Raw genomic sequence first — 26,927 nt, forward strand, 5'->3', positions numbered from 1 at the left:
TCACATCTAAGCGCCGGCTCTGTAACCATCTGGGCGGTGGCTTTACCCCTTTCTTTTGCGTTTCCAATACCTTGCCGCGGTTTCGATGCTACGCCCGCGCCTATGTGTCTACGATTAGCCGCGAGGCCCCCAACGACCACACCAGAAGGCGATCTTATATTCAACTTGCTAGCTCTATGTAATCTTTTGATCGATCTAGGCGATTCTTACGTGTAAGCAATCCAGGCACTGGCAGGCTGTTGGGGCCTGTTTTGGCTAGTCCGATTCACCCCCATACCCCATGCCTCTGCTAGCATGTGCTCATTTTCGATTTGCCATTTCTTTTCCTCTTGACTTTTCTCTAGCGGCAACTTGAACATCGCGTGGTCGAGCTGCTTGTTGGCACTAAGCACTTGAGAAATCAAATGGTATGGCCTAAAATGATCCGCCGCAAGGCGTTAAGACGTCAGATTACTGGCAACTAGCAGTCAATCTTTATCTCTTCACACGCAGCAGTGGGCGAGCACTGGGTCGCGTAATCGATTTTCAATCAGTTGTGCTGTTGGTTCATCCATCCTGCTTGCGGTACTTCCTTCTCCCCTCTCCCTCCAGCAGCGCGCTACCTGCAAGTTCACACTTGTACCTTCTGAAAGTACGGTAATCCTCGTGGGTAACCAACACTACCATATTTTACTTCCTATGAATCGTAGCAATATCACCTATTCTCCATCATCTTCGATACCACCTTGCACAAATTTCTTGAACTCCCCTTTTAGTAGCAGAATCTGCCTACCGAATACACAAACTCTATTTCAAGTTGCCATGATACGTCAGTTGATTACATGTTTGCCATGAACCAAGGCTGTTTTCAACTGAACTCTATAGCGAGGGGAGCCACACACATGGCTAGCTAGTCTTAATTTCTCCTTAAATGAGGAGTATACGGAGTGAGAATTTGTCCTTCCCTCCCACACCCTAGGTACTTCTCCGAAATAGCGCGGTCCGGAAGTGTCAAGAATTGCCATGGTTGGCTCGTTTACAGTAGCCGTAGGCTTCAGCAAATCCGCACTTTTTACTGACAAAGTGTTGAACAGCGGCAGGCCGTCGCTGCCTAGGTCCAAGAATAGCGATCGTCGAATCCAGGTTCAGAATCTAGGCGCGTACAGGTGTCTTTGTCCATTCACATCCTGGTCTCTCAAGCTAGGATGAGCTGGTAACCACAGCTTATGTGAAAGTACAGATACTTTTTCTCGCATTAGTACTCTAGCTCGCTCTCTCTATCTCCATGCGCGTGGAGACAATGGCCACTGGGATGATGCCGGATACAGGGTTCTTTTCTGCCTTAGAACAGTATCTTGGCTCCATCAGCCCCTTGATTCTTCACAGCCTCTTGTCCGCCCGTAGGGGTATAATGGCCATGGTACTTCTGTTGCCACCATCGACTGCCCGTATGCGGGATAAGAGCGTGAATGCAGGCGAATGACTTGCCCCTACCACCACGCCCACTCTCATACTTCATCCGTGCCCCGACTAGGAACCCATCCTGGCATTTCTCACCTGTATGAGCGACTCAAGTTTAGCTAGCTCACTCTATGCCCTATCCCCTAGCCGCAAATCTTCTGAAGTCTGGCCTCTCAGGCTCGTGTTGTTCATATTTCTCACGGAGCACGCGGGCCAAGGCCGCACCGTTAATGCCGATTTAGCAGCCCACTCGGACAGTTCTATTCACGACTTGGCATTGGCTAATGTGATGCTAACTATGCACACATATTGGCTCTCTCTATGCAAGTGTATGAGATAGTTGCAAACATTTTGCGGCCGAATCAGCCAATGGTGAGCGAAAAAAAAAACAGACTGCATGGTTTTCCTTGAGTAAGCGCTCGTCTTGAAGATCTGCCTGAAGGAGGGGGTGAAACTCTTCCGTGCCGACAAATATCTTTCATTATAATGGAATGATAAGCCAAAGTCTCTTCTCATCGCAAGGCCGGTTCTAATACTAGCCGATATCTAGCCCAAGCACCGCTTGCACATCCCCCGCGTGCCTTAGCTTCTTGCAAAAGCGCCATGTTCTTTTGCTGATCACGCCAGCGGATGTCATCACGCCCAAAACCGTATTCAAGCCCGTCACATATGGTCCGTCCTCTCGAGGATGATCATATAATACACACACACCCATACTTGGCAGGTGATCCCAAAGACAGAGAGGAGATGGTCATAACGGATATCCAAAACGAGTCCGCAAATGCCGGCCATGTGTGCATCTAGAGATACCCAAGGGCGCCTAAGGAAATAGGGGACTAGAGAGAACGCTGTATTCTATACAACGCCGGTGACCTAATCCTAGCATGGAAGTGCCAAGCGAGACAAGAAGCATCAACAGACATATGGTGGGCAGTGCGTCTTGAACTCATCGATTTTTGTGGATTTTGTCTGTCTTCCCCACGCTCCTTGTATTGCCTCACAAGTAGAGGCATGAGTATGGGCTCTTTTTCCCCTTTTCTCTTCTTTTTATTCGCCACCGCTCTATTCCTTGTCTAGCGACATCATCTGTTCGTTCGTAATAATTTGACCCGGTTTGTCAGAGATAGGCATCTACTCACCTTCGTGCTGATGAGGGGGCAAATAGCCGGGGGTTTTTGAAAGTCAAGTCATCCAACGCTGCCTGTTTCCAGTAAAGACAAATCATTGCAAGCGCCGTATAACGCGCAGATACTCCCTCAAATCAGGGAGTAGCTGTCTTTCGCGCTCTAATAGCGTTATGCCGCAGTCAAGAAACGCTTCAAAAGCCGGGCTCTTAAAGAATATGCAAATGTCTATTTGGTGTTTCCAGAAAAAAAAAACTCATATCCTCAATGTCCACCTCACAAGCTTATTACAAAGTAAGCAAGCGGGAGCCAGCGGGACGATGGCACCAACATCGCCATCTCTCGTAGATCTCCGGATCTCATGATGGGTCGCACTCGACAACTCCGCCGGCAGTTCGAATACAAACGGCGACTTCTTGCCTTCCGAATGTCTCCGCTAGATCAGGGCGAATCTTGGAGCCCCCCGTCGATCGTGTTGGCCCCTTCGCGGATCTCTCAAGTCCGATTTCTTCTCTTCTCCTTCATTTGTTTTTCGTCTCTACATCCTACCCCATTCTGGTGAGGAATGGAGACGGGGCTCCTCTGCTGCTGTTGGTTGACCAACAGCTACTATTCCTTCGATCGTTTTTAGACTTGATGGAGGCCAGCACGCCCCCCTTCCCCATCCTCTCTCCACTTGGGCAAATCAAACCCGGTCTTCGTATTCGATACCAGAATGTGGCCGAGGCTTTTTCGTCTTTTTAGCCAATTTATCAAGCCGAATGTACTCCGTATGAGTTTGAAAAAGAAGACTTAGGGGGAGTATAAAATCTATCAGGTACCGTGGGAGCGAGGGGAGGGGCGTGCGAACCTCTTTGGCCAGCTACTGTAGTTTATCTCGGAGGATGGAGAAGCAATAGCTCACGGTCCATTGACAGTGCCGGATCGAAATGACAAATTTTCTAGCCCCGACTCTGGATGCGTGAAATGATTTGCTGGCTGGATGTTCACTTGATCATGGCGGATGGCCAATAGCAACAGCCCCAGTCGTGATCCAGTTTCGACCAAGACCCGCGCCTCAATCAAGGCAGATTTCAAGCTGGGGAGAAAAGAGAGGAGGAATCAAAAATGCGCCTTTCTTCTTTATATGTCTACTATCTCTCTCCGCGAGAAGACGCAAAAGCGGTCGCTTTTTGGGCCGCCTGGGGCCGGCCGTTTGGCGCGGCCCGGCCAAGGCCCTGTGAGCGGCCAAGCGCAACGATACGCCACGACACAGCCATTGTTAGATCGGGGGGGAAGTGTCCTGGAGATATTTTCTCTACTACGAGCTCAAGCTCACGGACGGCAACTAATTCATAACGGCATTTGGCCGATATGGCATGTGCAGAGGAGGGAAGATGCTCGCTATGTTGGCGGCATTATCCGTTCCTCCCGCTATCTGAGTGTTGGCATAAGGAAGGACTAACATAACAACAGATTCATCTTAGCTGCTGGAGAAGAGGACCCAAGGAGATGAGGAAAAAAGAAAAAAAAGTTGGCTATGATCGCGCATAACACTACGGTGAGGCGAGAGAGCAACAACCAACATGCGTAACTTAATTTTACCTGAAATAGAAGGTAAGAAAGGGCCCACGCATGTCTGGATTGACCGTTTTGGAGTAGGGACGGTTAAAATGGAAAAAGAAAATTGTGGGAGAGGAAGATAACAGGCAATTTGAGAACCAACACGATTGCAGGTGCGTCAGTAATAAAATTCTTCAGGCGTGTTCATAGGCTTGTTACCCGCTCCAGTTGGAGCTGTTTGACTTTTGTTTTAATCTAATTCTTGAAATTGCTCAAACAAGGCAATAAAAAATCATACTTGACCCCCCTTTTTCTCTAGGTACGCTGACCAACAGCAGATGCTGATTTAGCGCCCTGTGAGGAGATATTGTCACTTTTGTGCCTTAATGTGTTCATTTCTTCTCATTGGAATGCTATTAACTGCTGACAATTGCTTTCAATATCGTGGAAATATTCAAAGCCAAAAGATAGCTAGTAGTAAATGGACGAACCCCCCTTTTTTCTTTCTGCCTTTTCTTTTGCTACAGATCAAGACAAGTAGCAGGCTTGAGGTACCGAATGGGATGAGAATTGCTGCCCCATACAGTTTGAAAGTATTCAGTCTTGCTTTCTTGTTGGCTGTCGCTGCTCCTTTCCCTCCCTTGTTCTTCTTCGCAGCAGCAGTTACCACGGGAAAAACAAGAAGAAACGTTTCGAATAGATATAATTATAGATGTAGCACTTGAAACTTTCTAAGGGAATAGCTTTTTTTTTTCATTCTTCGAAATGTCAAAATGCAATACGCTGTCTTTCGGTAAACATGAGTCAGTGTCGGTTAGTATAGGTGGCGTACAAGAATGAAATTCTCTCACTCTCTTCGGCTATCATTTGTATATGTAAGCGGGCATTCCTGTACAGCTATATCTAGCATGTATGAAAAATCGAAGTCTTGTAAAATAAGCATCTTACACATGTTTGAAAGTGACTTGGGGTTGCTCACATTGCGAAAATTCATGGCATGTAGGGCTTTTTCTTGTGTCATACCGCTCTGTCGAAATCAGTCTGTGACCCAAGTCTCAGCTCGGATCTTCTTTTTTTTCTCTCTCTCTCTCTCTGTACCAGATGTATGTAATTTAGTATAGATATGTTCTAATGAAGATAGTTAAACTGAATTACATGACATTCGTATGCTATTCATATATTTACGTTGAAATTTCATGACTCGTAGGCAAACGACCTGTTTTAGCTGATGCTACGGTCAGATTTTAAATAGTGCTGCTATAAGAAAACTATTAAAATAAACTTTCTCCGTTCTTCCCGACATAATTAGCAGCATTATTTCCCTTAATTCAGCATAGGCAGATGGGAAAAAAGCGTATACCTTCTAGGGTAGCCTTCAGATAGGGAAGCAGCATCAACCAACACAAACGGCCGCGATAATCACCAAGATACATCAAATTCAAGAATGAAAGCGCGAGAATTCATACAATATACAGTTATTCATTATACTACTACCTACATATTTGCCCATACATCTGTATGCCACAGCCATAACCCATTTTCCGAAGTGTATGTAAGAAAAACGAAAAAGAAAAGGAAACGAAGAAATAAAGATAAGGGAAAAAAGCCCGAGATCCAATAATGCCTAAGCCCCCAGAATTTTCGCGAGAAGTGAATGATAAGAAAAATCTCGTTGCAAGCATACAAACGTAACACTCCCGTAGCCTTATATATATATGAAAGAAAAAGAAAAGAAAAGACCTGGGTATAGTATCCGCGACAAAAATGTCTACGCGGCATTCCCGGGTCCCAAAATGAAATGCCGCAAATGAGAAAATAAAAAAAGTAAAACACTCAAACGTAGTAACAAGGCACTCTGGTATAAAAACGCAAACTCACTTATGAAACCTTTCCCCCTCCTTTCCATAAACAGCACGATGAAATATCATTTTTGCAATCTGGTTGTTCACAGCACGAAATCAATCCGGTCTAATACTAGCGGTCTTCTCTGTCGTCTCTGCAAACGTGCCATTTAGGACAAGGTCTCTCCGGAAGTGAGGAAAGGAAATATTAGGAGCAAATGAGAGAGAAGAAAAGGAGATAGACCGACTCATGGATATAGGTTCCCGACCCCTTCAGAGCCAGCCTGGGCACTCTATGCACCTTCGAGAGGGGGTACAAACGAATAGTTGAAATCAAGGAGGCCGTCCAGCATCCAATGCTGAGGATCGAAAAAGTCATAAGTGGTGTCGCCGTAGCTCATATTTCCAATGATGCTGGTCGGTGCGGTTGTCGGGGCAGTCAAGCCTGGGGCGCCTGGTGTTAGTACACCATTCGTAGTGAGCATGTTGTTGGGCGTGGGAAGAGTGTGTGATGGCATCAACGTGCTGTCAAGTTGCGAAGACGCGGCTGAGGACTCATTGGCCGAATCCGGGTTCGTAGGGTGTTTTAAGGCGGCTGTACAGCAGACAGGTTAGCATTCACTTAGCCCTTGATCAAAAAAGACTTGCTCCTCGTCAAAAACAAGAAAAGAGTCGAGAACAAAAGAAAAGGGGAAATCCTGCAGGTTTGAATTGCAGCTGGTGTACCCACAGGTCGAAGCGTATCTCTTACCTTCGAGCGATCCTCTGCCCAAAGCTTGATACTCCTCCCTCCATCGCCAGACGGAATCGAAAACAAGGCTCATGCTGTGGCGACATCGTACTTTGAGCTGTAGGCTGTCGTCGACCTGGATGGGGGAATCGTCTTCATGGTTGTAGTTCTTTTGGTCCAAACGGGCGCCGTTCCACATCTGCACCATTAGTTCGGCCAAACGCCACTGTAAATCATTGGACACCACACTGGTAGCTCGGATGGCTTGAATGGAGCGGTGGAAGAGATTTCGCCCGCGTTGAAAGTCGATCGTCTTGGAGAAGAAAGACCTCATCAATTTGAGCAAGGTAAAGGCCGCGGCTACCAACATCTGCTGCATGTAGTTGGTTGCGTAGAGCAAAAAGGCGCCGCCAATGTTATCACGCGGAGAGGTTACCTTGTCTACCTCTAATAAATCATCCAGAAAGCTGACAGTCGCCCGCCACAGACCCAGCAAGTCATCCAGATAGCCGGGTGTCTTACTGGAATCGAAAAATCCCGCCAGTCTCATGTGAAGGGCAGCGGCCCGCAAATGTAAATTCACAACCGGGCCCAGCTGTTGGGACATGACAGATGCATGTAGCTCCGAGTATTCGCGTCGGTATACCCTCATAAGCATTGCCCGATGTTCGTCTCCGGCAACCCCGCGGGGATCGCTGGCGTTACTATACATCTCCTTGGAGACCTTGTCACAGAATCTTTCGATCGAAAGCCGGGCCTCCAATTCGGGTGACAGGTGCAAGGCCGGGTCGTCGCCTGGTCGAAGGGCCAGTGTCCAGTCATACAACGAGGACGCCGGTTGGCCGTAGCCTGTGCCGATGTTTTGAGCCACGATGTTGCATACTGCCCAGGTGGTCACACGGTCAGCAAGCTGCTCCTTGTTCAGATCGACGGATGTTCGCGAGAAATCTTGGATGTGGTTGGGGCGATGCAATCCAATTCCAGTTGCAGTCTTCATCATTACACCGCAAAGGATGTGAGTCGGGTCCGATGAGGTAGTGCTCGTAGGCAGCGGCCAAGCACAGAGCAAGCACATGGCCTTGACAACGTAGTAGTTGCTGGGTACTTCGCCGATGGTGGTCCACAGGAATCTAGTAAGGGGCCCGGACAGGTTGGAGATGAGGTTCGGACAGTTGGCGGGACTGAACCGGCGCGCAGCAACAGCGACGATGGACCAGAAAAGGAGAGGGTGTTGTTGGTGGTACACGTCAGGAGACTGCTGGGGGTTCAAGAATGGTAGGAAGGGGTGATAGAAGGCGAAGAATTCGTTGAACAAGTTGGTGACTCCTTCGTCCGTCAGCTGAACTCCTTCCAGCTCGTGCGAGAAGCGCGGCATGCTATACGAGCCTCCCCTCTTTAGATGCAACAGCGAGGATACAGCTTCGTCAGAGCCCATCAGGGAAGGATTTCGCGTGTGGGAGTAGGTCGCGGTGCTCGGCGCCATGGGGGAGTTGAGAGTCTCGTCGTCCTCCAAGATGTAGCCTTGAGCCTGTGCCCGGGCGATGTTACGCCGCAGACGGTCAATCTCCTTCTCCATCTCGGCGTGCTTGGATCGCTTCCCGATGCGCTTGAAGTTGGATTCGATCTTGCATTCGAGCTTCAGGCGGTTGCACCGCGAGCAGCTCTGGAACGGTTCCTGAACGACATTACACCGCAACTGTTGCGCAACAATTGCACCACGAATTAGCCACCAGACAAACCAATTGCCGGAAAGAGGCCGGGCCCCTTAAGGTGTCTGAAGTATACTGGAACGGTGTTGAAAAGTATAGTGGGGGAGATGCCAAGGTCGGAGGGGCTGACTCACTTTCTGCTGGCGACACTCGTTGCACGCTCGTTTGACGCCGGGCTGGCGCTTCTTGTCGTGCTCACCGTGCTCATTATGGTCGCCGTGGTCGTCTTCGTTGATGCTTCCGGGGCTGCTCTCGAGACCTCCCATGCCGTTGCTTCGCTTGCGCTTGGGCATTCCGTTGCCGAGGCGGGAGCTGGCAGGGCTGGTCGGGCTCATCGAGGCGGCCCCGCGACCAAGGCCCGGTGAGCCATCCATGCCTATGTGCGTGGCTGCCTGCGAGGGTGTTTTGGTTTTGTCTGCCTATCGGCCAGCCAAGAGACGGTCCTGGCAGCAGACTTCTGGCAGGAGTCGTCAGGGCAATGGATGGAGGGGCGCGGCTAGGAGAGAGGCGATATCAATTTGGCGGCGCTTGCTTGGTCGCTATGCGCAAGGCTGCGGCGAGATGGAGCAGCGGCGGTGGTCCGCGGATGCGATGCGATGGATGCGATGCAACGGGCCGTCGGCCAGAACAAGACTCAGGACAAGAATAGAATGGCTGATGTTGAGGCCGAGTGCGGATGAGGATTAAGCACGGCCGACACTTTTTTGGTGATGGCGGAGGGAAAAGTCATAGCCGCCTGGCGAAAAGTCGACGGTACCTTGCTGGCGGTTGCTCAGTAAGGCATGGTGGCCCAGTCGCCGGCGGGCTTACTTCCAGCAGCTGCAACAGTCACCGTGATTATTTTTTTTTTCTGCCGTGGCCCGACCCCACTGCTGGCCATCACAGCAGGCATGACACGGCACGGCGCTGTATATTCGCCTGCCCGTTAGCACTGCTAGCACCTGTGATTATGCACCGTCTGCGCCACCCCAGAGACGGTGCTCCAGCCACCGATGCCCGCTGCTCGCTCGTCTCTGCGGTCCTGTGCAGTCGCAATGCCTCTTGGCTCTGCAACTGCTGCTGCATTGCTGCAACCGGTGTACCAGCATCTGACGCCTCCGTATGCAAGTGCTCACGACGTTCCAATCGCCGGCCGCCGCGCATCTGCAGGCCGTGTCCAAGGCGCCCCAGAAATGGATCCGACGATGTTGCACCAAGCCCACAACGCGCGGAGCGCTGGAGAAGGTTGGAAGCCACAGCGGGGATGACGAGCGCTGAGGTTGCGGCCACAAGCCAATCAGCGCGCGATTGAATTATTCAGAAGCGGGGTTATCATCAAACTGTGACTGTGGACATCGTGAGCCATTGCGGCCGCTGATTGGCCGGCTGCCAGTGGAGGGTGTTGGGCTCAAGGCAAGGTGCAGCAGCTAATGCCGCTGGACGGAGAACGACCGCGGAGCTACTGAGTTTGTCTATGAGACTAAACGTGTAAGTAAGGCGTCAGAGAGCGGAACATACAAGTCCAAGCATGTAATTCGAAGGATCAGAACGACTAGTTTGGCCTTAGTAGCAGTAGTTGATAGTATATACGGGGTGCGAGCAAAGCTGGAACATGAGCAATAAAAAATACAAATCAAGCCAGATAGCATTATGACATCTCTGTCTACCCAAATATACGTACAGTAGATTTGCATTGGCTTGAAAAAAATAAATAAAGGCATGCCTGTAGTAATGCGGCTATACTAATAGCCATACAGGCTACTTACAACTAATGCCACTCGTGACTTGGACCATGCAAATACGAGACGCCCTTTTTGCCTTTTTGCCATGCTAGTAAGACCCTATGACTTGACTGGCTCTGATAGGCAATACTATTACCACTTGTTTTCGATTCAAAACGCCACCTCATATGCACGAATATTCTTTTTCGTAATTCGTACTTGATGTTATTCCGTCTTTTACCCGGTAAATAACTGCTTACCTAAGTAATTCAGTCCAGCCATCGTTCGATGCCATCACTGATATCATGATACTGCCAATACTCCCCATATTTGCCGTGCTATATATAATCATTTGTGCGTCTGTGCTGCTTCCCCGGCAAATAACCTAAACATTCTATTCCACGTGGACCTATGCTGCATCTGCCAGATACGGAGTAGTGCTGGCCAGCTGGAGTCAGCCCCCTGAGATCGTTTTAACCCCATCTCACCACAGGCAAATCTAGAGGCGCCTATCTCATCAGCCCAACGTGGGTATTTTGACACCGCCTCAGACGCCTCGGCGAATTGCACAGACCGCATCGTCTTGTGCCTAACAGACGTGAGATTAGTTTTGGGTAAGCGTATCGCTTATCGGAACCGTAAGACACTGGCGATCGAGCCTACAGCCTGTCTCGGGCCTCTATTGGCGCAACTCTAATTGGCCTCTTTAGCTTGTCTCGGCTTTCCTCTTTTTCTCCTGGAAGCGTGGGGTTATTATAAGGCGAAGCTTATTCTTGACCTCTTCTCTTTGGTGTTATTTCTTTAAGAACTAATTGGTCCGCCTGTTTGACGCTTTTGCTTCTCGCTGAATTGAAAAGTGACGCTGTTCGTTACATAGAGTCGTCAAGATGAACCGCAAACCGACACCCCCGCCTGTCAAAAGGGTGTTGAAGCCAGTTCCTGATCATGGTGTTCGCATACAATCCCCCAAAACGAAATGCGAAGTCCAATTTGTTCTTCCTGGCACATTGCCGGAGCCTGGTGCGCATTTTCTTGGGTAGAGAGACACACAACGTCTAGTCACTTACACAGTCTTCTAGAAGTCATCCGGATAAACACCGCAACAGTGTCTCAGCCGTTCTTAGAGCCGGATAAGCTGGAACAGTGGAAATGAGGAAAAGAAAGAACAAGCAAACATGGCCGTCGAAATTGATATTTCGACTCGCAGATTACCGAATGAATCATGCGGTCATTGATCGACTCATAACTCCAACTTTCCTTTGAAAATCTCCACAGTTACCGGCAAATGCTGAAGGCAACTCGATGTAACTTTTTTTGCTCGGTTGCGCAACGTTCTACAAGGATTTATCGACCACAAAAGTCATTACTCAAAAGAGACTTCCTCCAATATTCGGAGAAGTGGAAAGGCATCCTAGCCTTGCTCAGTTGTCACAGTCACAGCGGACATTATTAATTCTCTCGTAACTAGATCATTGAAATTGACCCCGCACAGACCATTGTAGATCGTCAACCTTCAAAACTCCGTCGCTCGTCGAAGCCAGAAAAATAATCACCAATTTGGAGTAAGCAAGCGTATGTAGCTGCAAACCGAGTAGGGACCAAAAGAGAAAATAAACCGTTTTATCAACATGGCGCTACGACAGGCATCGCTGTTGCGTCCGCGTTTTGTTTTGCGCCACATCAACAGCTTTGCGGTTAGACAAGGGCCTTCTTTTCACTCCATCGCAACTCGCTACCAACAAAGCCAGGCCGCTGCTGAGGCTGAAAGTACACCGACAGTACCTTTTCTCATCAACGGCAACGACTACTATGCCGAGAGGATTTTCGACGTCGTATCTCCTGTGACTGGCGAGGTGACGCATCGATGCGGTTCTGCCTCTGTCGCAGATGCAGATGCGGCTGTCGAGGCCGCTGCCGAGGCTTTCAAGACATGGAGAAGGTCAACCCCTTCGCATCGTCGTGACATCTTCCTCAAGGCTGCCGACCTCATCCAAAAGAAGGGCGATGAGCTGGTCCAGATCATGTCAAGCGAGACTGGAGCTGCTACGCCATGGGCTCTTTTCAACATCAACACAGCGGCTGACCTATGTAGAGATGCCGCTGGCCGCATCTCATCCATAGAAGGCTCGTTCCCTACATTGATGGATCCTGACGCAAGTGGAATCGTTCTTCGAGAGCCTTATGGCGTCATTTTGTCTGTAGCCCCTTGGTAAGCTGCTACCCTTCTCACTCAAGTCTTCCTTGCCGCCTCATCTCACAATCCAAACCAGGAACGCTCCTTATATCTTGCCCACCCGTTCCATGGTCGGCCCTGTTGCCGCAGGAAATACCGCCATCTTGAAAGCTTCAGAGCTTGCACCCCAGACCATGCGGGCTCTGATATCCATCTTCCAAGAGGCCGGTCTGCCCAACGGCGTCATGAACATGATTGCCCACGACCGGGAGAGTGCAGGCGAGATTACAGCAGCTCTGATTGCCAACCCCCTCGTAAGGAAAATCAATTTCACGGGCAGCACCAATGTTGGAAAGGCTATCGGAAAACTCGCCGGTGAGAATCTCAAGCCAGTACTCCTCGAACTTGGCGGCAAAGCACCGGCCATCGTGTGGGAGGATGCGGACCTGGATCTGGCTGCCAAGAAGTGCGCATTTGGCGCTCTCTTCCACGGCGGCCAGACCTGCATGGCCACGGAGAGGATCATTGTCCACAAGAACGTCAAGGCCCAGTTCCAGGAGAAGCTGAAAGCCGCTGTGAACGAGCTGTACCCTTCTAGCGGCCCTGGTGCTATTCTCATCAACGAAATGGCCGTCAAGCGTAACAAGGCTCTTGTTGAAGATGCCACTTCGAAGGGCGCGACGGTGCTTCTCGGAGACGTCAGTGTTAACGAGGCGCGCAAGGCTGAATTGCGACCTGTTCTTCTCGACAATGTGACGCCTGACATGGACATCTATAAGACAGAGTCTTTTGGCCCAACGGTCGCCCTTTACGAGGTCGAGACGGAAGAGCAGGCCCTGGAGCTGGCAAACGATACTGAGTACGGCCTTACGTCTGCCGTCTTCACAGAGGATCTCAAGAGGGGTCTCCGCTTCGCAAGGGGGATTGAGTCCGGAGCAGTCCACATTAATGAGATGACCGTCCATGATGAAGCAGTTCTTCCCCATGGAGGAACCAAATCGAGTGGGTTTGGGCGCTTCAACGCAACGGCTGGACTTGATGAGTGGGTGAAAACAAAGACTATTACATTCAGGAACTAGTGTATTGGATATTCCTTTGTTTTCATTGTTTGACGAAATACGTCAGAGACAAACGTCAAACTGGGCGGATATTCCATTGTACTTTTACTTAATTGGCTAAAGAGCTGGCTTGAATTAATTGAAAAGAGCTCTATATTAATATTGACCTTTTTTATTGCTTCACTTCATAGCATGATGGATAACCAACTTGGAGATGTTTCTGAAAATTCGCGAGCATTCGCAAGACATCTAGATTTCTATTACTAAACTTCAAAAACTGAGGATAAGATATATAAGAGAATGAATGCTATATAAACTTGAATGGGTATCAGGCTACTGTGTCAGTAGCAAAGGAGAGTAAAGGAGAAAGGCGACAAAGTAGCTGCAAAGAAGGAAAAAGAACACAAATCTATCCGGTTTATCAATCGCATGCCTAATGAAGCCAATGATACAAACAACAACTTGAGGAAATCCGGTCAAACAATTTTGTCTTCCTCGCTAACATGAGTAACTTCCAATCACCAAATGGGAGCTCTCATGTACGAAACTGTAAACGTATAATCGAGAATAGCATATTCTGCAAAACGTGAAGAATCACAGCCACGCTCGTAGGCAATAGCTCCGGCCAGACGGCCAGATCCAGCTTCCCCTCTAACCCAACGTCAATTCTAAAGAATAGAGCAATCAGCCCCCGGACAACAAGACTAGCAACCAGCTCACATCCCCAAGTAACCATGGAAGCATAGAAGGTGAGGTTGAAATCGTATTGTAGAGTTGTATCTTCGGACTTGTCAAAGGCGAAATACGGATACACCTCCTTGTTGGCACCAAAATGGAGCACGAGGATGCTCCCTAGAAAGGTAGCCATGGACGTATTTTCAGCCAGGAAGCGTATAAAGAGGTTTCGAGTTTGTAGTTTTTGATATGTCTCGTAGGTCAGCCCACTAAGGCCTAGAATGGTGAGGATCTTATGAAAAAGGCGAGTCATCATGATGGGCGAGATTATGACTAGTCCCGTGGAGGAGAAAATTTGAAGGATGATGAATTGGGACGGTGAGCGAAGACGGGCGTACAGAGCTCGAACGTAGGTTTGATAGGTCAACATGAAATATCTGGTCCGTGTTAGTAGCAGCTTCTAGCCAAACTCAAGGGGAAACAAACAGTTTAAAAACCCAGCTGAGAGGGTAGCTCCCTACACGCTCGCCTTCCCTGATGCCCAGGACCCAACCAGTCAGGGCATCCAACAAATGTACAGTAACCACCCAGCCATAGACATACACAATAGTCTCAAAGTTATTGTGCGGCAAAGTCCGGAGATAAATTTCTGCATACGCTTCTCCAAGAACATAGGCCATCAGACCAATGAAGAGCGCCACGCAGAACCACAGAAACCTCACAAAACTTGCTGGCAACCATCGTCGCCGCAGGGTCACCCTAGTTGGCCCTGAAGGAGGCAAGACCCTCAAGACGTCCTGTTCCCAGAGGTCATCTGGAAAATCACGGCGCCGGCGTTCTCGGTTGGGAAATGAGTCGGGCTCTCCCGTCCACCATGAAGTCGTGAAGATACGCTGTGTTTCCGATAGAGAATGCCGTAGCCCAATATGTCGTTCATTTGTCATGAGAATAAGGAAAGCGATGGCGACAGGCATGGCCATGATGATGAATGTCCATGATACCCATGCTGTGTTGTGGGCAGTGAGGAAGCGAGTAGATGGGATGAAGTACACGGGAATGGGTACAGCGAGAGATAGGATGGCTAAGAGAAAGACTGTGACTGGAAATCCGAAAGACCGCGGCCACCTAATGAAGAGTTTTGTCAGTCAGGCTGGAGCTGCGTGGTCACTCCATGGAAACAGCCATCACTAACCAGTTCAATCTGTAAAGGTTGAAAACTTTCGTTATCCAGATCAACGCGCTGAGGTTGTAGAAGCCATAGTAAACAAACAAAAAGAACCAAAAGTTGACCTGCACTCGGGCTGCGCCGTGACCCGGTGTCTTGCTGTCGAATGTCGCCACAGTTCGTGTAAGTCGCAACCAAACGCTGCTCTCGTCGCCATCGTTGTCCTCATCCGGGAACGAGTATTGCGGGAAAGGAACTGCGCACCAGGCAACGGCCTAAGTCATACAAGTGTCAGCTTCAGCGCAACTGCAAAAGCGCTTACCCGCCGCCCATCTCAATAGTACTCATAACAACATACCAGTGCCGCGGGGAGAAAAACCAGCAGTCCATACCGGCTCCACCACCTGTCCACCACGCGCTTCACCGCCGCCGGCCTTGGATCAACAAAGAGATCGATGAAGTATCCTTGCCACAGCCGCTCCCACCTCGACATGCCAGCCAGAGCCTCATCATCTCCGATGCCAGAATTGCCCAGAGAACCCAGACGGGCAGCTTCGATCTCGGCCACAATCAGCGCTCCATATCCAACATGTATACTGTCACGACCATTTTCATAGTGACTGGACAGCAAGCCCAACGGGCTGCTCGGTCGACGTTGTCCGATGCCAGGGCGGGGAGGCACCGCTCGGTAGCGACCAAGCAAAGGTGACGAGTCTGTAGGCCGCACGCGCGATTCAGTGCCTTGGGTGAACTGAAAGAAGGTGGGCATGGCAAACACGCAGGATAAACAAGAGAGAAAGAGGCGCGAGGCGAGCGGCGCTGCTCGTCCTTTAGCCTCTCTTGTCGAGGTTGGGGGTTGTTTAGTTTACAAAACAGCTCTCGACTCGAGCTCAGTCTTGCGCTGCGGCACTTGAGACAAGACGCAATCAGATCGGGATGCGATTCGCTCACATGAGTACAAAGGCAGTGCCAATATGTAGAGATGACCTACAGCAGGGTCTCGTGCGCGGAGGGGCATCCCTGCAGCTGCATGATGGGGGAAACAGGCCGCAGCTCGTGGTTGGACTGCGAAGCTCTCTCTAATCTGCGCATACATGCCACCCGCAGCACAAAGATCAGTGGCATCGGCACTAGCTGCTGCACAGCTGGGCGGCAGAATGACGCGGTTGCCGCCAATGGACCCCTGAAGCCACCTGAAGCCACAAGGCGGTGTGCCGGGGATGACATCACTAACAGCACTAACGCCGTAGGCAATTTAGCGGACAAAGAGGTATTGACTACTGCGATTCCACACCTCGGTAAGGCTTATGACGAGGCAGTGGACGCTCGTTTATATGTGCAAGTAAATCAAGATACCCTCACAGTAGTTGCTTTCTTAAGCGTCTATATGTTTATTTTATTTTTTCATATCGCATATTATGAATAGGAGCTAATCTAGAGTGTCAACCCCTTTGTTGCTGTTGACTTCATGAGTATAACGAAACAAGCAATAATGCGCTGTAAATGTGTGTCCAAATTTTGCACCCAGTGTCCAAACTTTCTAAGAAAAAAATCCCATCTCGCGCTTCATATTATACATGTACAAAGAAATCCCAGAATCGCACTCATTCCCCTTGCTAATCCCTTCTCTATAAGTCAAGCCCATCTTCTGCTGGATAAAGATGCTGTAGGTGTATTTCTCAACGTCTTGGTGACTCCGCACCGACAGCTTCTTCTCTAGATATGACTGATCCGTCATCTTCTGAAAAGCCTCCCACTACATCATCTGAAAATGCCACCGTTTTTGTCGACGTTGACTTGCGAGCTGGCTCGAGCACGTCTCCATTCCACGGCTTGCATTCTTTGACGTGCTCTCCGCACCTCAGACAAGTCCAACCTTCGCCCTCTTCCCGGTCTAAGCGTGTCGCAATGCAGACAAAGCAGTAGATGCATCCGCAGGGAATAGCTTCGTATGGATTGGTAACATCAGTCTGTGCCGATCCGATCACGCCGCTAGAGGCTGCCGCTGCCATGATTTCTGATTCTGACGACGCCGCAGCGTTCTGATCCTGATAGCAGATGGCGCAGGTCCTCTCCGGCAAAAAGCCGAGCTCGCCGCTTGCGGTATCTCCAACTTGCTTTGTGCTGACAATATCCTTGGTTTTCCGCCAGGTACGACTCAGCCATCGCCGCCAGCGGTTGATGCCAATCAAGGGCAGTACGAAGAGGAGGAATTCGGTGAAGGCATGCCAGACAAGCTGGCGGTTGAGATATTCAAAGGACACTTCACGGCTGACGTGACTTGTGGGAGGCGCAAGCCGCATGCGCAAAACGCGGTCGAGGATCGTGCGATACTGTCCGCGGAAGAGGAATATGAGAAAGGAGACGCATGCCGCGGCAGAGTGGACTGTTGTCAGCCCAGACGTCAATCGGGATAATCTCTGCACCACAGGAGGAGGATCACTGTATCCATCGTCTTGGTCTACGAGCCAGTCTTCCCATCTGGTCCAGGCATATTTTCCAAATACTGTGACAAGGCCGTATAGTGACTTCTGTAGCTTCGTTGGGGCCGCCAGCACAGGGCCCCCTTTTCTGGCATCGGTATATTTGAGGTTCTGCAGAGCCGCTCCGTATGTCGCATCGTTATCCCAGACTGTAAGCTTGAAAAGGATGGCTCTTAGTGCCAGCATAATCTCTGCAGACCAGTCATCCTTGAGATGGCCGCCGGCATAGTATTTGAGGGCATCGCCGACTTGTCCCTTGAGGAGCTCCAGCAGCTCTTCATCCAAGAGCTCGGCATCGACTTGCGCGACACGGAACGCAGGCCGAGTGCTCTCTATGGAAGAAGCTGAATCCCACGCATTGGCAAGGCGGTTGAGCGGGTATGGCAGACGCTGCAGCTGGTTGTTCACGCGAGAGGCTTCGCGCTGAGCCGCGGTCCTGGCTCTTTGTTCGGCCTCGCGAGCCTGTCGTCGGGCAGCGACGCGCTGCTGGGCCTGGACGAAACTCGAGTCGTTCATCAAGTCGGCATTGAGTTGCGGCTATGAATTTTCGTTGTGCGTCGTGACGTGTCGTGTTGTTCCGTTGAGATGTCAAGGATGCATTGCAGTGACGGCGGCTGTTGAGAGGCGCTGCGATCCGATTATGAAAGCTGAACGGCTAGATCGAATCAGCCTGAGCCGAGGTCTGGCTGGGGTGGCTTCGGCTCGTGGATCTGTGCGAGGTCGGGCCCACCAGCCGGTTCCAGCTTCCAGAGCTTGGCTTAGTGTGCGTATAGTGTTTTTATGTGACTATTGCATCGCATTTTGGACAAAGGCAGTATAACTTCATATGCCGAGTAGCCATCGGAAGGCCATCTACCTAGGTCATGAGGCACCTGGACAGCTTGTACGCGAGAACCAAATATCATGTGATACAGTCCTTTGATCGTCTCAACGCGAATGCGAGACTACACCCAACACATTTCCAAATTAAGACCCCTCCAGCGGGGTTTACGTGAAAATCCTCCAATGATGGCATCATATCTATAGGCTTCATATTTTATGGAAAAAAAATTTGACGCATTTTTCAAATCTTCCTATTTACCATGACTTGCCCGCCTCCTCTCAATAGAAGCCATCTTATGGGACCCTTGCGTGCTGATGGAGCTTTGACAAAGCCGATACTAAAACCACTACCACTACCACTTGTGCTCTATATGAGCCGTTACCGAGACTTGAGAGGCCACAAGGATGCACGAGATCCGTCAGACTAGTTGGGTCGGTAAGACCGTCAGACCCTTCATGTGCCAGCCAGACACATGGCTAAAGTCCAAGGTAATACATAAAGGCAATGACTTTACCATGTCTAGTTTCTTCCTCCCAACTTGCAGCTCGCAATAATTAAGCTCGACTTAAACGCACGCTTCACGAACGCACGCAAAAATTCCGCTGAAGAGAGAGCTGAAAAGAGATATCTCTCTATACTTCTTTCGCCCTATCTAAATCTCATCGGATGTCCGTTCACTATCGTACATACGATTTTAAATGGCGCGCGGTTAACCGGACTGTTGCCTAGCTATCATCTCACGTTAAAGCTGAGAGGCGTCGCGTCTACTGAGAAAACCAGCGCGGTCTGTTATGATACTTTTGCTATAGTCTTATCGGCCAAAGCAAAGCATGAAGTCCACCAGGAACAGCAGCGATTTCTCATTTTGTCATTCTGTTATGGTACCATTTTGGGATCCTTGTATAATACGGCCTGGATCTCGGATTCCAATCGTCACTCACGCCTCCAGCTATACATATCGCTACCAAAAAATCCATCATATGAACCCTCGACATCTTCCGCCTTGAGCAGCCAGCCTCGCGATACTCGAGCAACGAATCGGATCAGCACGCTTTCTCTGCGCTTTGTGAGGGTCACATCGCATCAATCTACATAGTGAACTTCAGGCACTCTGCCCACTAAATCGGCGGCTCCTCCCCCGCTACGCTCCCCATACCGTTAGACGGCACTAAAGTAGCAGACCCGCATACAATGCAGCCTAGCTCTAAACCGAGCTTCTTTCATCAACACCACAATAATCCGCCGCGATTGCCTTCTGGATCCCACATATCGGGCGCATCTGCCTGGCCGCTGCTTGTTTGCTGCTCTCTTATTCGCCATCACCAACCGTATGACTCATCTCTCGGCGCCACTACGCGATCCCGCCATAGCACATCGATCAAAACATCGCATTCCTATAATAATACCGGCTGCTGCCTCTTTCGCGCGATTGCGACCCCTGCCTCGTCGTTCACGCCTTGGGGGCTTTCTGGAAGTTCCCTGACAAGGCCTTGGATCGGGGCTTTGAGAGCTTGGAATATTTTAAACTAGATCTCGAAGGATTTGGTGGCATTGATTGGATCTAGTGTCAATCAACACTCATCCCTTCCCTTAAACACAAGGGAAGAGTCGCAACAAGCAGCCACAGTCGCCTACCCGACTCAACTAACGCTCGTTTTCCCAAGCCGCATTCCAGCCTACCATTCTTCGTGCGATTTCCAATACCTTCCAAATCATTAAAATATGCCGCCGCGCCGGCGCGAAATCCCCGCCGAGGGCTCATGGCGCCTTGTCGATGGCGAAAATGACAGCTTCGACACAAGCATCATTGATACGTCGTTCGGAGACGACTTCAGCCCTCCTTCAAGCGCTATGCCATCTTCTGGATTGCCCACTCAAGAATCGTTTACGAACGGCATGAGCTTTGCATCTCAAGACAGCATCCGCGACTTTAACACCTACCAAGACGACGAGCAAGTCATCTTGCGCCAGCCTTTCCGCCCAACCCTCCCTTCGAGCGCTGCCACGTCTATGCAGCGTACTTTAGTTCCGCTACCCGAACTACAGCTCCGGATGCCTCTCGTTGAAGCCAATAATCTAGTCGCGAGCGAGGCCTCGCGGACCGCAAAGGCTAATGATGATACCGAAGAAGGTAGTGTATCGTCAGATGATGAGCACCACGGGAATTGGCGCGAGGACGAGGAGAGAGAATATGCTAGGCTTTTAAGGGAGCAAAATGAGGCTTCGCTCAATTGGCAATACGCCGAGTCAAATTCGCCATCATCAACTTCGAACTTCTCTCAGAACCTGGTTCGGGCCTCTTCTCTCTTCTACCGTTACACCGCAATACCTCTTATAATCGCCCTTGCAGCATACCTCTTTCATTTGAATGGCATCTCTTTTAATGTTGCCCGCGATAAGATTCAGTCCTTTTCTTTTGATTCTATCAATAAGATTCCCAGCGTTTCCAACTTTCAGCTTGGATTTTTTGAAACCGAGACATCCAGCCGCTCAGCTACTTCTTTCATCGATTTCACCAACCTCATGGAAGTTCAGTCGGGATTTGAGAGTGTACTGGACAAGAGCGCTTATGGTCTCTCTATGCCGCTTGAATTAAAGCGTTCAGAAATCGCTACTCGAAGTTTAAGATCTCTCCTCAAAGAGAACGAAATCGCGGCTAGGGAGGATTTCATTATGGAGCTCAATGCATACATAGAGAAGGTCGGTCAGGCAGGAGGAAATCTGCAGACATTTTATATCCATGTTGGATCAACCGTTGATTCCGTCATCAACATCAACCGCTGGACTCTGCGTCACATTAACTCTCTGTCCATGGAACCAGAGGAACCTTCTCTGCCTCCTGCCGTGGCCTGGATTTTCAAGCCCCTGAGTCTATTCAAATCATCAGAACAGGCTGGTAACGATCGGGCCTTATTGGATAAATACTCTGAACATATCAATCTTGTTCAGGATCGATTGGATAAGATCATTGAGGAGGGAAAAGCTCTCTCGTTGCTCCTCCATCAAGGCCAGGCTCACCTAGGCGCAATTAATGATCAGGCCCAGCGCCTCTCTAGCACAGAGAAAACCAAACCTGAATCATTTATATCCGCTATCTGGGCTTATATCGGGAGCCTGATGGAAGAAGAGCGCAACTTTGATGAGCAAATCGCCCTGCTGAAAGAAGTTGATGTGCAATATACAAATGCGATATCTCATCTCTCATCTTTGATTGATGAACTCAAGGACATCCGACTCTATCTGGGAGATCTTCTTAATCGCAACGATGAGCCTTCCGTAGCTTGGGGAGATGAGCCAAGAGCCCAGACTCAAACCACTTTGAGTGATCAGTACGAAATTATCAAAAATGCCCTGGAAAAGCTTGAACAGGCCAGAAAGAGAGCAGGGGCGGGCGAACCAGAGAATGAAACGGAGATGGAAACCCAGACCCAGGCCGAGGCCGAGATTAAGACCGAAACCGAGATGAGAGATGAGAATATTGACTAATGTGGGCAGAAGCCTTTGACGGCTTGTTATGGCATAGAACGAGTTATTAGGAACGCTGCGGTTTTCATCTAGTCTTTTCCTTTGTCCTTTTCGGCTTTATTTTCTCTCGGCGTTGTTTCATTCATCTCACGTTAGTACTTCGCAGCGTTTCTGCAAGTATAGCTGCTTGAGAACTCTGATTTTAGCGTCGGCTCAGCGCTATGAGATATTGGCATTATTTCCTTTTTTGTATACTATGGTAAATTTGGGTATAGACATCTTGTCATGGAGCGGAGTAAATTAAATTAATATAGTGAATTCAAGCATTAGCCAATATTTGCCTGTATCTGTGACTCTAAACCCTAAGATTGTATATCCTTTGTGTTGTTCATATCCATCACTCTAACTATCATGTACATCTTCCCTAACAAAGCAATCATAATTATAACTCTCTATCAGAATCATAATTCCTCATCCTCATCATCATCCTCTCCCGTTCGTCTCTCTCTCCCCCTTTTCCTAATCACCAACGAGCTCGCCGCCACGTTCTCCCTCCATCCGCGAGCAGCCAGAATCGGCTTCAGGAACCCATCCACGTGCACCGCCCCATATACTTCATCCTCACTATCCCAGTCCTCTTCTTCATCTCCGCGCCCAGGATGCACAAGCTGCATATGCCGCCGAAGATTCTGCTTCCTTGAGAAGCCCGTGGTAGAACGCTCGCAGGTCGGAACCGGACAGAAGTGGAATCCGGCCGAGGAGCGCGACCGAGATCGAGATTTGGATTGCGAGCGGTTTCGTGGGGCTGAGGATACAGAGTGAGGCGAAGAGCGTCCGCAGAAAGGCGAGGAGCTGAGGCGGCGGTTTGAGGGGCGGCTCTGTGATGGCTGGCGAGAGGTACGGCGAGATGATAGAGCGGTAGCAGGAGCCTCTCCGTTGTCCGAATCAGAATCATCATTTGGACCGTTGAGGTTAATCTTCTCTGGGCGATATTCCATGGTGTGAAAAGGTGGTCCTCTTGAAGCAGGAACTTCGTCCAAGCGCCGCATAACCATTCCCTCCCCAAATAGATTCGCGCATCGCTTAGCCGTCCTGGCAATTACTTGATGCGAAAATCCCGCCAGCGCAGCGGCACCAACAACATCACTCCAGTCGCGGAGGCCGAGCTTGAGAAGTCGTCTCTCTTGGGCACTAGCCTGCGGGCCGATTCCCAGCTCTTCCTCCTCTCTAAGGAGGGCCGCTTGTCGCTCCAGTTTCTCGTCGCCCTGGCGGAGCCATTCTTCAAATGCTGCGTCTCTCTCCTTTGCGGTGCTGGGGAGTCTCCTGTGCGACTCGCGTGCGATGCGAACAAGCATTTCTTCGTGAGTCTCTCCTTCACGAGGGACGTGGACTTTTCGCGGACGGCCTCGTCTGCCAGCATTAGGCGTAGTGGCTCCAGAAGTCGTCGCTCCCGTGAGCTTCGAGCTGCGAGGGCGACCACGGCTACGTTTAGGGCCAGAACGAGTGTCGGATTCCGAGTCAGATGTTGCGGATGAATCAGATGCATAATTTGTGGTGGCGGTGCGGGCATTGTGAAGAATGTTTAGTGTAGCATCCAACTGTGAGAGAATATGTCGAACAGATGGCTTGATGAGTCCGTACGATAAATCGTCATTGGAAGACATTACTGGCTCATATGTCTCTAGGGTCTTTCTCTTCTTTCCACCTACTCGTGCTGAGTGGAGTTCATCCTCACCATGGCTTCGACCTCCCTCATCATCGAGTAGCATCCTCTTCATATCTTCCTGGCCAGATACAGAAGACGGAGATGACGGAGCAGGTATATTTGACGTTTTTTCATCTTCTCTCTCGGATGCTCCTGGATCCAAAGAGTTCGGGTCTCCCTCGATAGACGTAAGTATAGTTTTCCTCTTGCTTTTGTGAAAACGCTCCCCAGCTATTCTCAGTATTGTTGCTCCAAGCTCATCATGTAATTCAGAGCTAGGCATCTGTTTCTCCGCGTTGCGGAATGTAAATTTGTCATAGCCATCATCCTCTCTCTGGGCATCCTTCTGCCGCGGCACGTGCTTTTCATTCAATGGCCATGCGGTCCAAACTTTTGGTGGCGCCCATATACCTTGTTGCCCATTTTCCTATCACCAAAACGTCAGCCAGCGCTCTCATGCTTATTCATTAACCAAGATTCAGATGCTACAAATCAACAGGGTATTCAAAAATAAATAGACGTACCATAGTAACCGTGACATCCTGCGCCGTCTTGGAATCCTTGCCACGCTTCTTCAACGCAAACGCATTGTACAAATGAACCGCCAAATCTTGATCCTCCACACCCTCCATCGACTGCCACAGCCGCCGCTCCTCTGCCGTCATGCGCTGCCATGTTCTCTGTTGTCCCGTCCAGCGATTTGGGCGGTTGTCATGGAGGTCTTGAGAAGTGACAGATGCGATCTCGTCGCTATCGAGATCCCATTCTAGAGAACTTCGATCCATGTCTGGCGATCACCGCATCCCTAGGTATCGATGGACGGCTCCTTCACGCATCGACAAATTTGAGAATCTTTCCGTATTAAAAATTTTGCAAAGATATCTCTTCCCTTCTCTTCCTTAATACAATCAGAATTTGGCGCTAATATCGATGAGAATTGAGGTTGAGGTTGAAATGTTATGGTGGAAAGTATAAGTTCACGTGCTAAGAAGAAATTTCAGGTCCCTCTTACCAATGCGCTGTCTTTCAACTTTTATCAACAAAATTTATGGCTCTCAATCAAAGAATCACTTCTGTGAACTTTTTATCTCAAAATTATCTCTATTAAAGATAAAAATCATTTTATTTAAATACGCATATACGCCGTTGAAACCCATTTACTACTAGTATATTAAATAGTACATCCCGAATCTATGCCTTAGCCGCCTTTTCCTTCTCCACCTTTCTTCTCTTTGAACGCAGCTTGGCATCCTCTGCGCTCTTCTTCTTGTTTGTGTACTCCATCTGCTCGAAAAGCTTTCTCTTCTTCTTGCTCAGCATGCCCTTGGCTCGCTCCAGGTCTTCAGCCTCTTCGCGTGCCTTCTTTGCCAGGGCCTTTCGGGCATCCTCCTTGGCCTTGGTCTTGGGATTAGCAGCCTTTGACTGGACGGTCTTACCGGCCATCTCTGCTTCAAGCTCAATCTGGCGCTGGAGGGCATCATTGTGATCTTCCTCTTCCTCGTCCTCTTCATCCTCATCTTCGTCCTCATCTTCGTCCTCTTCGTCCTCGTCCTCATCCTCATCGCCTGATTCGGCGACATCCATGCCTTCAACAGTCTCATCCGCATCAGCCTCTTCATCGCCAGCCTCAAGGGCTTCATGTTCAGTCTCCTGGTCCTCAAGAGGCATTGTCGGATCGTAGGCGCCCTGCACCTTGCGGACGAATGGACTAAGATGCGGGGGCAGTGATGCACCAGGCGCGTACAGATGAGGCTCCTTCAATTCGCCATCGTTGGCGGAATCCCAGACCCACTGGGGCTGAATGTATATCCGTCCAGGCACACGTCGGTTGGCCGCCAGCTTTTGCGCAGTCTGGTTGTCCTCACCGTCGCCGTCCTCGTCCATTGAAGCTTGTATAGGGGGTCGGTCGACAATCTGGTGTGTGATTGAGGGATCTAATTCGTCTGTTGTGAAAGCACCACCACCAAGCACGGCATCCCAGCCAACGCGCTTGCAGCCAAATGACTTGAGGATGAACTCGAGTGGCTGACGGGGAGTCTCACGGGACAGGTAAATTGTGAAGTTGGAGAAAAGGGAGTTGGGGTTGGTGCCATTGTAGGATGGCTGGAGCAGGATGTCACCTCCAGGAGCAGCGGGCTCGAATTTGTCAATGGCATCTGGGTTAGCCTCTTCGCTGTCTCCAGCTTTGGTTTCTTCAGAGGCAGCGCCATTGGAGTCGCCATTTGTGATGCTCTTCAGAACCTTGTTGACAGCAGCTTGGACCTTGGGATCCGGCTTGTGAGCAACATCCTCCAGCTTCTTCTGCTCTTCACCACCAATCAGAGTCTTGCCTTCCAGGGTAAAGGCACCCAACTCGGCAGCATTCTCATCCTTGACGGCGTCAAACTTGGGAGGGTACTTGAGGCCAATTGAAGTGTACAGTCTAAAGTTGACGAAGGTGAGGAGCGTCATGTAGAACTCGACAAAGGTTCCCATAATGCGAAAGTCGACATCGCCAACAATTCGCTGGTTGAACTTGTACGGAACCAGCCACAGAACGTCTTCACCCTGGATGTTTGCCTGGTAATAGATACCCTTGATAGACAGGAAAGACTTGGTGAGGCTCTTTGAGACGATGAGATAGTGCTGGAACTCGAGGCACAGTCGCTCGCAGCGGGCAATCATCTTCGCAGGCACCATGGAGGTCGATGGCAGGTTCGCAAAGAGGAAAAGCATGGAGAGACAGTCGTCCAAATCTCTCAATGCGTCAACAAAGGTAGGGTAGCGCTCACGAACCACATGATCCAGAGTGTAGGTCGGCTTTCCGGTCTTCTCTGGGCGGCTGGCATTGGTCTCTAGTCTCTTGGCATCGCTGACATCTCCTCGACCCAGTGCCCTTGAAATCTTCTTCTCCAAGGACTTGTGGTCGCGGAACTTTTGCACCAGAGGCTCATGGAGAAGATATTGGATATCTTTGGTGTAGTAAAAGGTTGTCGAGGCGGTGGAAGACTTGGAGACCTTCTTCTTGCTGCGAGGCTCGCGAGGGTAGATTCCTTTCCAAATGCAAAGCTTGCGGAAATCGGGAAGGCTGAGTTGCAATTTTCGGATCGCCTGATTTCGCGTCACGAAGTTTTTGGCCGCACCGGCTTGTCCCTTCTTCTTTATCCGCGCCATTGTGTTGAGTGTTGGCGATATAGGCTGTTGATGCTCGTTGTAAAAAACAGGACCGCGGGGCAGTAAAATCGCCAATTGTATGGATTGAACTTTTTTTTTCTTCCTGCCAAGCTGGAAATTTTAATGCCATGAGCCACCGCC

The 26,927-nt window shown here is 49.9% G+C and overlaps 9 protein-coding genes across 9 annotated transcripts; 4 read left to right on the top strand and 5 right to left on the bottom strand.

The window, feature by feature from the left end:
• Positions 1-6,240: 6,240 nt before the first annotated feature.
• On the bottom strand, positions 6,241-8,721 carry GGI43DRAFT_421106 (uncharacterized protein; the record flags this gene model as incomplete). Its single annotated transcript, XM_083207903.1, has 3 exons — positions 6,241-6,542; positions 6,699-8,373; positions 8,521-8,721. The coding sequence occupies 3 exons, from the start codon at positions 8,719-8,721 to the stop codon at positions 6,241-6,243; spliced, it is 2,178 nt and encodes a 725-aa protein (XP_083063123.1).
• Positions 8,722-8,729: 8 nt separating this feature from the next.
• Positions 8,730-9,718, top strand: GGI43DRAFT_283809 (uncharacterized protein). The gene has a single exon (XM_083201265.1). It carries the CDS (start codon positions 9,063-9,065, stop codon positions 9,675-9,677), a length of 615 nt encoding a protein of 204 aa, XP_083063124.1. The 5' UTR covers positions 8,730-9,062; the 3' UTR covers positions 9,678-9,718.
• Positions 9,719-10,973: 1,255 nt separating this feature from the next.
• GGI43DRAFT_380994 (uncharacterized protein) lies at positions 10,974-11,239 on the top strand (the record flags this gene model as incomplete). The annotated part of the gene is made up of 2 exons (XM_083203056.1): positions 10,974-11,106; positions 11,166-11,239. 2 exons carry the CDS (start codon positions 10,974-10,976, stop codon positions 11,237-11,239), a joined length of 207 nt encoding a protein of 68 aa, XP_083063125.1.
• A 238-nt stretch (positions 11,240-11,477) lies between these two features.
• On the top strand, positions 11,478-13,595 carry GGI43DRAFT_283827 (aldehyde dehydrogenase domain-containing protein). Its single transcript, XM_083201266.1, has 2 exons — positions 11,478-12,295; positions 12,357-13,595. The coding sequence occupies exons 1-2, from the start codon at positions 11,715-11,717 to the stop codon at positions 13,336-13,338; spliced, it is 1,563 nt and encodes a 520-aa protein (XP_083063126.1). The 5' UTR covers positions 11,478-11,714; the 3' UTR covers positions 13,339-13,595.
• GGI43DRAFT_283834 (uncharacterized protein) lies at positions 13,596-16,032 on the bottom strand. Its single transcript, XM_083201267.1, has 4 exons — positions 15,516-16,032; positions 15,185-15,432; positions 14,479-15,117; positions 13,596-14,429 (listed from the first exon to the last, which is right to left on the bottom strand). The coding sequence occupies exons 1-4, from the start codon at positions 15,924-15,926 to the stop codon at positions 13,853-13,855; spliced, it is 1,875 nt and encodes a 624-aa protein (XP_083063127.1). The 5' UTR covers positions 15,927-16,032; the 3' UTR covers positions 13,596-13,852.
• Positions 16,033-16,528: 496 nt separating this feature from the next.
• GGI43DRAFT_397614 (Pex12 amino terminal region-domain-containing protein) lies at positions 16,529-18,453 on the bottom strand. Its single transcript, XM_083205125.1, has one exon. The coding sequence runs from the start codon at positions 18,154-18,156 to the stop codon at positions 16,837-16,839; it is 1,320 nt and encodes a 439-aa protein (XP_083063128.1). The 5' UTR covers positions 18,157-18,453; the 3' UTR covers positions 16,529-16,836.
• A 1,636-nt stretch (positions 18,454-20,089) lies between these two features.
• Positions 20,090-22,273, top strand: GGI43DRAFT_283879 (uncharacterized protein). Its single transcript, XM_083201268.1, has one exon. It carries the CDS (start codon positions 20,186-20,188, stop codon positions 21,947-21,949), a length of 1,764 nt encoding a protein of 587 aa, XP_083063129.1. The 5' UTR covers positions 20,090-20,185; the 3' UTR covers positions 21,950-22,273.
• Positions 22,264-24,738, bottom strand: GGI43DRAFT_397618 (uncharacterized protein). Its single transcript, XM_083205126.1, has 2 exons — positions 24,158-24,738; positions 22,264-24,060 (listed from the first exon to the last, which is right to left on the bottom strand). Exons 1-2 carry the CDS (start codon positions 24,416-24,418, stop codon positions 22,390-22,392), a joined length of 1,932 nt encoding a protein of 643 aa, XP_083063130.1. The 5' UTR covers positions 24,419-24,738; the 3' UTR covers positions 22,264-22,389.
• GGI43DRAFT_397619 (mRNA-binding ribosome synthesis protein NOP7) lies at positions 24,722-26,835 on the bottom strand. Its single transcript, XM_083205127.1, has one exon. It carries the CDS (start codon positions 26,784-26,786, stop codon positions 24,825-24,827), a length of 1,962 nt encoding a protein of 653 aa, XP_083063131.1. The 5' UTR covers positions 26,787-26,835; the 3' UTR covers positions 24,722-24,824.
• Between the last annotated feature and the right edge of the window lie 92 nt (positions 26,836-26,927).

Source organism: Trichoderma evansii, assembly GCF_050947405.1.
Source record: "Trichoderma evansii strain SZMC 28006 chromosome Unknown GGI43scaffold_4, whole genome shotgun sequence".
NCBI classification, from domain to species: Eukaryota; Fungi; Ascomycota; class Sordariomycetes; order Hypocreales; family Hypocreaceae; genus Trichoderma; species Trichoderma evansii.

What these genes read in the sequence shown, in the direction of transcription:
- GGI43DRAFT_283809 (XM_083201265.1), top strand. Translation starts at nt 9,063, where the DNA reads ATGAGGATTAAGCACGGCCGACACTTTTTTGGTGATGGCGGAGGGAAA.
- GGI43DRAFT_283827 (XM_083201266.1), top strand. Translation starts at nt 11,715, where the DNA reads ATGGCGCTACGACAGGCATCGCTGTTGCGTCCGCGTTTTGTTTTGCGC. An exon ending in ATTTTGTCTGTAGCCCCTTG is followed by an intron (nt 12,296 to 12,356) that starts GTAAGCTGCTAC and finishes AATCCAAACCAG; the next exon opens with GAACGCTCCTTATATCTTGC.
- GGI43DRAFT_283834 (XM_083201267.1), bottom strand. Translation starts at nt 15,926, where the DNA reads ATGCCCACCTTCTTTCAGTTCACCCAAGGCACTGAATCGCGCGTGCGG. An exon ending in AACCTTTACAGATTGAACTG is followed by an intron (nt 15,118 to 15,184) that starts GTTAGTGATGGC and finishes ACTCTTCATTAG; the next exon opens with GTGGCCGCGGTCTTTCGGAT. An exon ending in CTCAGCTGGGTTTTTAAACT is followed by an intron (nt 14,430 to 14,478) that starts GTTTGTTTCCCC and finishes AACACGGACCAG; the next exon opens with ATATTTCATGTTGACCTATC.
- GGI43DRAFT_397614 (XM_083205125.1), bottom strand. Translation starts at nt 18,156, where the DNA reads ATGAACGACTCGAGTTTCGTCCAGGCCCAGCAGCGCGTCGCTGCCCGA.
- GGI43DRAFT_283879 (XM_083201268.1), top strand. Translation starts at nt 20,186, where the DNA reads ATGCCGCCGCGCCGGCGCGAAATCCCCGCCGAGGGCTCATGGCGCCTT.
- GGI43DRAFT_397618 (XM_083205126.1), bottom strand. Translation starts at nt 24,418, where the DNA reads ATGGATCGAAGTTCTCTAGAATGGGATCTCGATAGCGACGAGATCGCA. An exon ending in AGGATGTCACGGTTACTATG is followed by an intron (nt 24,061 to 24,157) that starts GTACGTCTATTT and finishes TTTTGGTGATAG; the next exon opens with GAAAATGGGCAACAAGGTAT.
- GGI43DRAFT_397619 (XM_083205127.1), bottom strand. Translation starts at nt 26,786, where the DNA reads ATGGCGCGGATAAAGAAGAAGGGACAAGCCGGTGCGGCCAAAAACTTC.